General features: G+C 40.4%; 2 protein-coding genes across 4 annotated transcripts in view; one reads left to right on the top strand and one right to left on the bottom strand.

Annotated features, from left to right (window-relative positions):
* LOC107662707 (breast cancer anti-estrogen resistance protein 3-like) overlaps positions 1-5731 on the bottom strand; it is a 19491-nt gene extending 13760 nt beyond the window's left edge. For 2 of the 3 annotated variants that reach the window (XM_016452775.1, XM_016452776.1), the window contains exons 1-3: positions 5006-5155; positions 3975-4092; positions 3505-3718 (exon numbers count right to left, since the gene is read on the bottom strand). In XM_016452775.1, the coding sequence (XP_016308261.1) occupies positions 3505-3718; positions 3975-4092; positions 5006-5125 (452 nt within the window). In that variant the 5' untranslated portion in view covers positions 5126-5155. Of the gene's footprint in view, positions 1-3504; positions 3719-3974; positions 4093-5005; positions 5156-5622 lie in introns of those variants that run through there. The other variant, XM_016452777.1, reaches the window with a different exon arrangement.
* A 1440-nt stretch (positions 5732-7171) lies between these two features.
* The window catches only part of vav1 (vav guanine nucleotide exchange factor 1), a 16545-nt gene continuing 14099 nt past the window's right edge, over positions 7172-9617 (top strand). Inside the window, exons 1-2 of the mRNA XM_016452768.1 lie at positions 7172-7583; positions 8614-8730. Coding sequence (XP_016308254.1) covers positions 7497-7583; positions 8614-8730 — 204 coding nt within the window. The 5' untranslated portion in view covers positions 7172-7496. The remainder of the gene's footprint in view (positions 7584-8613; positions 8731-9617) is intronic.

The following is a 9617-nucleotide window of genomic DNA, read 5'->3' as shown; positions in this document are numbered from 1 at the left end:
TGTGTGTGTGTGTGTGTGTGTGTGTGTGTGTGTGTGTGTGTGTGTGTGTGTGTGTGTGTGTGTGTGTGATCTATTCTAGGTGGTTTTCCAAAGTCAAAGTTTGCTAATAACACATACTTGAGTTCACCAGCCCACAACAAACTGATGTAGAACATCTGGTTTAGATGCCAACTTACTTAAAGTATGTAAAGCTCGACCTGACAGCGCGCACTAAACAGCAGATAATATATCAAAGGTCTCAGCAGCAGTTCAGCAGGATAATCATTAACAGCGCCGGAATCCGTCCGGGAACATCCGCAGCTTCAACAAAAATCCCTGCGCTGCAGTCTCTCAACGGGACATCATGATCCCAAAATATCTCTTACCACAGAGTTCACATTCCTCTCATTCACCTGTGTGGCGCCGCCCGAGGCCCTGAACACCCGCAACCCGGCCGACATGCCCGATCTCCGGCGGCAGGGGAGACCTGTGTCGGCTTGATTTGTCCACGCCCCGTGAAACCGCGTTCACATGAAAGAATCCAAAGTGTGAGCCCTGACATGTTGCTCTTAATAACGATAAAATCTCAGTCCAGACAAATCAAGACTTTTAGTGTCCATAAGGAATAGGTGCCGGTCAAGCCCCATACTGCCCGCTTTTCTTAGAAGAGAACAAGCTACTCCAGCCCAGCTTACATCTTTTCCATAAAGTAGCCTTTTTGCTGTCTGTAGCCTAAAAGTTTTTATTCTGCTATTAATGTCCACCAGTCCATGGCCTCCTTCTTGTCTGGGCAGGTATAACACCGATGCTTTTAGCCAATGCTGACCAGACCAGAAAAAATTCACTAGATGCTTTTGAACATTTTCCACCAGTTCCTTGGGAGGTTCTAAAACAGTCACTTTGTGCCACAAGGATGAGGCTACCAGATTGTTACAGACTAAAACTCTTCCCCTGTACGATAGCTGGGGGAGCAGCCAATGCCAGCGAGACAACCGAGCACTCACCTTGTCCACCAGACCCTCCCAATTAAGCCTCTTATATTCTTCTTTTCCTAAAAAAATCCCCAGATACTTTAGCCCAGAACTTCCCCACTTTAGTCTACCTGGAAGTCTCGGACTACTAGAATCAGAACCACACCATAGGGCATCACTTTTATCCCAATTTACTTTGGCAGTTTAAGCTTTCCCATAACTCTCCAAGGTATCAGTTAAAACTTGAACATCATTTTCATTTCTTAAAATTACAGTGATATCATCAGCATATGCTGAGATTTTTACATAGTCATTACAATTTGGACCATTTATCTGTAACCCCATTAACTTTTCTCTCAATTTACAAAGGAGAGGCTCAATAGCCAAACTATAAAGCTAACCTGAGAGTGGGCATCCCTGTCGTATGCCCCTCTGTACTTTAACAGGAACACTCAGTCCACCTGCCATTTTAATCATGCATGTGGCATCATTGTACAACAATTTTATCATTGCAACAAAATTATCTCCAAAACCAAAAGCCTTCAAAGCTCTATAAAGAAACTGATGATCAACTCGATCAAATGCCTTTTCCTGATCTAAAGATAGAATTCCCATATCAATATTGTTTTTAAAGGCATAATCAATAACATCACGTACTAAATGCAGATTATCACTGATACATCTATCCTTTATACAATAGGATTGATCTTTGTGTATAATTGTGTGCAACACTTTATTTAACCTATTAGCCAAACACTTTGCTACTAGTTTATACTCGGAACACAGAATAGCAACTGGTCTCCAATTCTTTATTAACGTAAGGTCACCTTTCTTGGGAAGTAGTGTTAAAACTGCTCTTTGACAACTTTTAGGAAGAAAACCCACATGAAAAACTTCTTGTAGAACTTCATAAAGATCAGTTCCAATTAAGGTCCAGAAGTGCTTATAGAACTCGCCAGGAAGTCCATCTATACCTGGAGTACGACCTGAGGCAAGTCCTGATACTGCAGCACTTAATTCACCACATTTCCAGCGATACCGTTGACTTGATTGCAAAGATACTATTTAAACTGAGCTGGATGATGACATCACTGAATTCAATGATGAACTGTCTTTAACTGAAAAATTTGTGTTTACTATTGTCATTTTGCATTATTGACACACTATTTTCCTAATTAATGCTGTTCAGTTGCTTTGACACAATCTGTATTGTTAAAAGCACTATATAAATAAAGGTGACTTGACTTGACTTAAAGGAGTCACCGGCACAAACATTTCTTTAATCCAAATTCCGCTCTCCGTCAACTGATTCACTAACTCTTCTGTTTTCAAAAACACTACAATAGCCTTATTCATTCGTGATGCTGAGAGAATGTTCTCAAAACCAACCAATTCTCCCACCACCACAAGTACCTCCTCCACGCTAACGCCGGGCTCGGGCACACACCTGCACCCATTTCGCATCGACAGGTGAGGGTTTACCTGTACAGGATCAGACGCCATTCCGTCACGCGACAAAAGCCGCGTGCGGCTTAGAAGTACGAAGAACTTTACAATATAATAATAACTTGACCGAAAAAAGGGGGAAAAAGAAAAAAAAGAAACTGGAAATAGAACAGTTTTTCACGCTCCTTCTAACACGCTCCACTCTTCCCACCACGCTCGCACATGCGCACACACACAGAGAGAGAGACCGAGAGAGAGCCCGAGAGAGAGACGGAGAGAGAGAGAGAGAGACAGAGAGAGAGAGGGAGAGAGAGAGGGAGATAACAGTTATGATTTAGCCTACCTGTACTTTTATAGGGCAGACCGGGGCATGTTGTCACACGTTTTACTCAAATGAGTTCTCTGGGTGAGTTTATTTATTCATTTATTTATTTATTGAAAGCAAATACCGTAAAAATCATCTTTTTAAAGTAAATGCATTAAGAATATCTCTATGCTGCTGAAGGATACAGTATGAGGGGTAAGTTGTCACAGTGGAACCTGCCGTTAACACTTAAGCAAAATATAAACAAAACAATTCACGGATAATTCGGCAAAAGCATATGACTTTTTTTTATTTTTCAATACTCCCGTCTTAAGCACTCGGTTGAACAGTTTATTGTTTGCTTAAATGTTGTAGTTATTGTTTTATTAATCGGATTATATTGCATTTTAGTTTGGAGGACAGAATGAATTAGAATCATGCTAATTTAGTCCGTCTCGAAGTAGAGGGTTTGAAACCAACATCTAAAACGCGTAGTTTTGTTGTGGTCACGAGTTTAATTGCCACTGAAACCTGAGATTAACAGCGTAACTGGCATCATGATTGGTATTTGCATATTATATTATAGTATATTATACTACATTGTGCCTGGCATAGATAGCTCGTCAGGGTGACAGCGTTCAAATGAAAGTGAAAAATGGCTATTGAACTACAATTCAACAAATTCCATGCATGCAAACCATGCAGTCATTTACAAATGAATATTTTATTCACCAAAGCCACCTACTTGCATTTGGCACTGGGTGTTAATGTAATTAAGAAATGAGAAGGATGAATCAAAGGAACCTGAGTTTGTGTTTGCTGGAGGGTGCGTGGTCTTCATCACAGGTGTGGAGTGGGAGCTGGAGGCAGGAGGCGGAGACTCTGTGGTTGTCACGGCGACGCAGTCGAGGCACAATGCTGTGACGGAAGAGGTCAGTGGTGGGTTTGACCAGGTCAAGAGATGAGGTCAGAGAGAGCTTACGACTCATAGTGCCGGTCGTTACTGTAGAGTTACTCTCTGAGGACAGAGAGCGCGATATCAACCATAATGCAGCACGAGGACACAGTCAACAGTGATTTTATTTATCTCTCTCTCTCTCTCTGTGTGTGTGTGTGTGTGTGAGTAAGTGTGAGTGAGTAAGGTGTGTGGTGGCTCACTGGATCTGTCTGTGGCAGATAAGAGCACACACACTGCGGGCCGAGCAGTTTTCTCTCTCTCTCTCTGTGTGTGTGTGTGTGTGTGTGTGTGTGTGTGTGTGTGTGTGTGTATTCACCTTTCTCAGGCTGTATTCTCTGCTGCTGTTTCTGTAGTTGCATTATGATGGTTGTTCTGTGTTCTGGATCTTCAACTCCCATCAGTCTAAGATCATCTTCTGTTAGTAATAGGAGACCCTACACACACACACACACACACACACACAGAGCATTTCATTATTTCATTGAGTAGTTCACCCACAAATGAACATTTCTGAGAATGCACTCACCCTCAAGCTATCCCAGATCAGGATGAGTTTGTTTCTTCATCAGATGTGTAGAAATGTAGCATTGCATCAGTGTCTCAGCAATGGATGCTCTGCAGTGAATGGGTGCCGTCAGAATGAGAGTCCAAACAGCTGATAAAAACATCACAATAATCCACAAGTAATCCACAGCACTCCAGTCCATCAGTTAACATCTGGAGAAGACAAAAGCTGAAACACATCCAGCATTAAGACGTTTTTAACTAAAATACCATAGAGTCCATAATCCATAATAACGCTTCCTCCAGTGAAAAAGTGCATCTGCTGTTGTCTCTCGCATCAAAATCCAGCCACATATTTGTTTAGAGCTGTTTAAACGCTGCTTGATCTGTGCAGATTTCTCTCCTGATTCACACCAGAACACTTTTTCACTGGAGGAAGCTTTATTATGGATTATAGACTCTATGGTATTTTAGTTAAAAAAGTCTTAATGCTGGATGTGTTTCAGCTTTTGTCTTCTCCAGATGTTAACTGATGGACTGGAGTGCTGTGGATTACTTGTGGATTATTGTGATGTTTTTATCAGCTGTTTGGACTCTCATTCTGACGGCACCCATTCACTGCAGAGCATCCATTGCTGAGACACTGATGCAATGCTACATTTCTACAAACCTGATGAAGAAACAAACTCATCTAGTAGTCTTGCTGTGTGACAAATGATTTTTAAAGTAGGCTACACTTTCAATAAACATTGCATGTGTAATAATTGTAAAATAATGTGAAAAATGAGGTTTAATATAGATTTAGATGAAATAGACAATTATATAGCAGAATCGCGTGTGTACCTCGAGGCCGTAATAGTGTTTCTCCAGCGCGCTCGTGTACTGCGGCAGTCCAATCTGTCTCAGCCAGCGCACGATCGAGCAGGTGCTCATGGCACAAACCTGCAGGATAACTCGCTCCATCAGGTCTCATACACAAAACACACAGCTCACAGCTTTATGCATTTGCTGCGGAAAATCATTTTGAAATTTGAGCGAAATAGATATTTCCATTCTTGTTTAATGTTTAGTCTGTACAGTCGATTTTACGCAATAGAGGTGGTGTAAAATGTATGTTTTGTTAATATGCATGCAGAGCAGTCATGTCAATAATGCACTTCAAAATTAAATTGAGACATTCATAAAAAATAGGTTCAGAAAAGAAGTCTAATCTACAACCATTGCTGTAAAGGGGTTTTGAGTTTCTATGCGTGGATTCGATTGTTATATCATTACAGTTTCTCACAGATCAGTTCTTTCGAGCATCAGAGAACACATGTATTCTGATAAACTAGAGAATTGAAGCTATTTTGAGTTAAAGACAACATGACATGAAATGAAACTTTCAGTTCATGTTAGTTCATCTAATGCTGCCAAATTCACTTTTAGCTGTACAAATTTAAAACGTATTTAATTCCTACCTTTTTTATTATTATTAATGTATTTTTTTCTTTATGTTTTAGACCTCAGCTGTCTTCTTCAGTATTGGTGTCCCGATCTGTTGTCCACATCTCTCTCTCTCTCTCTCTCTCTCTCTCTCTTTCTGCGTTTGGGTTCCAGCGGCCCCTGATAGAGGGACCTGAGGCGCTGCGTTCTGATTGGCTGCTGCAGCCGCTGTCCTCTCTTAGCCAATCACAGTGCAGGAATCTCTGCAGGTTGAGACACATTCAGTGTTTCTCAGAAACGCATGGGTTTGTCTCAGAGAGATGAGCAGGTCGAACGTGATTCTATAGTCATTCTGAGGTTGTGTGTTTGATTCCAGGGAGGTGATCAAATATAAAGCTGAATGACTGCGTAATAATGATAATCTGTCATATATGTACATTTGATTATCATTCAGTGGGTCTCTTATAGTTGTGATTCAAGTATTTATAATGCAAAAAGCATATAAAAAAAAAACAAATGCAAAATTGTTCAGCGCCCCAAGCTGTAGTTTCATCATGACAGCAGGAGGTGGCGACGAGTTATTTTCGACTACAAACCACATGTAGCGCCTGGAACCGCTAAAATGAGGCCTAACCTGTTGTTAATGAGAGACCCATCAGCAGTGACTTTCCACAGATGATATACTGAGCTGCTTTCTTCAATATGAAACCTACTGTAAGATACTTGCATGTGCAGAAACAGATAGTTGAGAAATTACTGTAATAGAAGCACTTGTGTCCAAATAAGATTCGCACACGTAATTACTAGATATGTACAACGAAACGCTAGATTTATTCATACAGAGAGGTGATAGTAGGAGGACAAAAACTGGCAAGAACTCTTCAGAATACAAGACATGAATGAACTTAAGCATGAAAGACTCATAAAAACACAAGAACAGAAGAACTGAAGGTCAAGCTAGAGAACTGCTCCTGATTCATGATATTAAGTGTTCTTCTCTAAATCAAAAGTGAGATTTTAATTAAAAAAATACGTTTCTTATGCCGTTTGCCAATATTGTTTCTTGTTTTAAGCATAAGTCACGTTAGACTGAATATTTGAAGTTATTTTAGATAAATATAAACCAAAAAACAAGACAAAAATACTGAATAAGTAATGAATGTGTTGTGAAACAGAGTGTGTGTGTGTGTGTTTGTGTGAGAGAGAGAGAGTGTGTGTGTGTCCACGACATTCTAATTTATTGAGATGCACCTGTATGTGTGTGTGTGTGTGTGTGTGTGTGTGTGTGTGTGTGTGAATTTACATGCAACAATGCACTGCTGCTGCTGCTCTTTGACTGCACATGCTGCGGTTAGTAACACGCATTCACACACATATTACACAGCAAACACACACACACACACACACACACACACACTCTCTCTCTCTAGCAGCAGCATATGCAGGAATATAAACCCCAAATTTTGCAAGTCAAGTGTCAGATGTGAGTGAGTGTGTGTGTGTGTGTGTGTGTGTGTGTGTGTGTGTGACATAAAGGAAAGAGGAAGTTGTGTGCAGTTGAAAGGCTTCCTCCCCTCTGTAGGGTTGCAGAGCAGCAGCGGCGGCGCGGAGGAAAGAACGAGAGACGCAGACGACAGAGGAGACACTCACTGGACATCCTGAAGAAGCAGGAAGACTGCAAAGGTCAAAGGAGAGAGAGGCGCTTCATTGATGAGCTCGCGTTCAGGCGCTGGACACTTTCCAGATTCAAGTTAGATTGAGTCTGTGCTGCTAATTTCAGTAGTTGCTGTGAGGAGAGTTAGTGTTGGGTTTGTAGTTTAACGCCAGGATCATGGACGCATCAGGAAGGTTTTAGGTCACCGAAGGTCACCCGAGGGCCGTCAGCACTGCTATTGAGGTGAGTTTGGAGATGGAGTTGTGGAGACAGTGTGCCGGATGGCTGATTCAGTGCCGAGTGCTTCCCGAGAACCACAGAGTCACCTGTGACAACGCACAGGTGAGCGCTTACCAAGAATCAGCTTCAAACACTAGGAGACATTTTTCAGTGCTTAGGCCAGTTTTTCAAGACTCTTGACACGGTTCTCCTGACCAGCTTGCAGATTGGCACTACATTTAAAGGGATAGTCCACTCAAAAATGAGCATTTTGTCATCATTTATTAATCCTCAAGCTGTTCCAAACCTGTTTGAGTTTTTTTCTTCTGTTGAGTACAGAAGGAGATTTTTTGAAGAATGTTGTAGTCATTGACTTCCATAGTAGTTTTTCCATTGTGTTCAACAGAAGAAATGAACTCAAACAGGTTTGGAACAGCTTGAGGATTAATAAATGATGACACAGTCACAAACTCTTCATACAGTCTCAAATCAGGTCATTTTCCCATTACTTTCACCCAACAAACACACTTTATTATCACTCATAAAACAATTACCTAAAACACCAACAACAGATAGCATTATATAAAGTTTTCTTCTGTAAATTTTCTTTACAAAGCAAGAAATAAACTCTAGAATTCACTGCAGTATCCATGTTTACATTACAGCACAAAATGATTCCTTTATTTTCACCTTTTGTATAGATGGTAATGAAATTAAAAGACTAACACCTGTGTATGACGTACAAATTATTTTTGGAAGATTATTGAAGTAGATAAAGTTTCTAACAATTTCTTAGTGAAAATAGTTTCTACGCCATTTTTTCAGTGTAGGTGTTCAGCAACATCTCTTGTGTTTAATTATTTAGATCTGGGATGTATTTTCAATATGCTATTACTGTAGAAATGTAGCAAATGTGCTGTCTTGTTATGCTAGATTTTGAACGTGCGTTTTGAAAAGAGTTTGTAAATGTGCAAATTCGCCTGTAGGCCAGCTCATTGAGTTTTGGTAGTTTTGTGTCTGAGTGAGAAAAGAGTTCAGCGATTCATAGACCTGATGGTCATGCTGACTGCCGGATCAGTACTGTGAATATCTGTCTGTCAGAAGTGATCTGTGTAGTTTGTCTGTCTGAATGTGTTTCGTGTGTGTTTGACAGGTGTGTGATCTGGCCCATGCTCTGAGAGATGGAGTGTTACTCTGTCAGCTGCTCAATAACCTGCTGCCGCAGTCGGTCAACCTGCGTCAGATTGACCTGCGACCCCAGATGTCTCAGGTACAGAGAGAGAGAGTATCTGTGTGATATGGAAATCACCTGATTACCATCACCAGCTGCTGATCTTAATGGCAAATGAGTGTGTGTGTGTGTGTGTGTGTGTGTGTGTGTGTGTGTGTGTGTGAGAGAGAGAGACAGAGAGAGAAAGCAAAAGTCCAAGCTGAACTTGGCAAACACTGTGGTCACTGCCAGTGTTTTAAGGAAACCTCGGCTGTCACACACACACACACAGATTTGAGAAAGTTTATTGTGTGTCTTGCTGATAAGTTTACAGCACTTGTTTCATGTACAGTCTTACATTGCACTTCCTTATTCTTGGCTTAACTTCCTCCTACACACACACACACACACACACACACACACACACGCGCGACTCAGGAAGTACTTTAAATGCAGATGTATACGCTGTTTCTGCATTTGCTCGGTGTCTCACACACAGTTTTACTATGACTGTCTCAGCTGTAGACAGTCTGTCGTATATTGAGTAATGTAAACTCACAATATATGATACAAAGTCTCTCTGTATGTCTTTCTGTCTATCATTCGCAGAGCTGGATAGTAATTTATTACACATTATCTGGATTAGGCAATTAGATTCCAAAGATTAAATACTTGTAATTAGATTATATTACATTTTAAAGTGCCCATAATCAGATTACAGTTACTTTTTTACAGTTTACATGATTACATATCATTTACACAATAGCAGTAAATTATTCATGAATTACTGATTTGCCCTTATTCTTATTTTTTGTTTCTTAAATTTTCCTTTCTAAAAATCCTACTGCTTATATACACTCAGAAAGTCTTACGAATCTATCGTTCATTCATTCATTCATTCATTATTTCTATCTATCTATCTATCTATCTATCTATCTATCTATCTA

This window comes from Sinocyclocheilus anshuiensis, unplaced genomic scaffold (assembly GCF_001515605.1).
Source record: "Sinocyclocheilus anshuiensis isolate Anshui unplaced genomic scaffold, SAMN03320099.WGS_v1.1 scaffold687, whole genome shotgun sequence".
In the NCBI taxonomy this organism is placed as follows: domain Eukaryota; kingdom Metazoa; phylum Chordata; class Actinopteri; order Cypriniformes; family Cyprinidae; genus Sinocyclocheilus; species Sinocyclocheilus anshuiensis.
The sequence above is the reverse complement of the archived record's forward strand: the minus strand, read 5'-3'. Positions and strand labels throughout refer to the sequence as shown.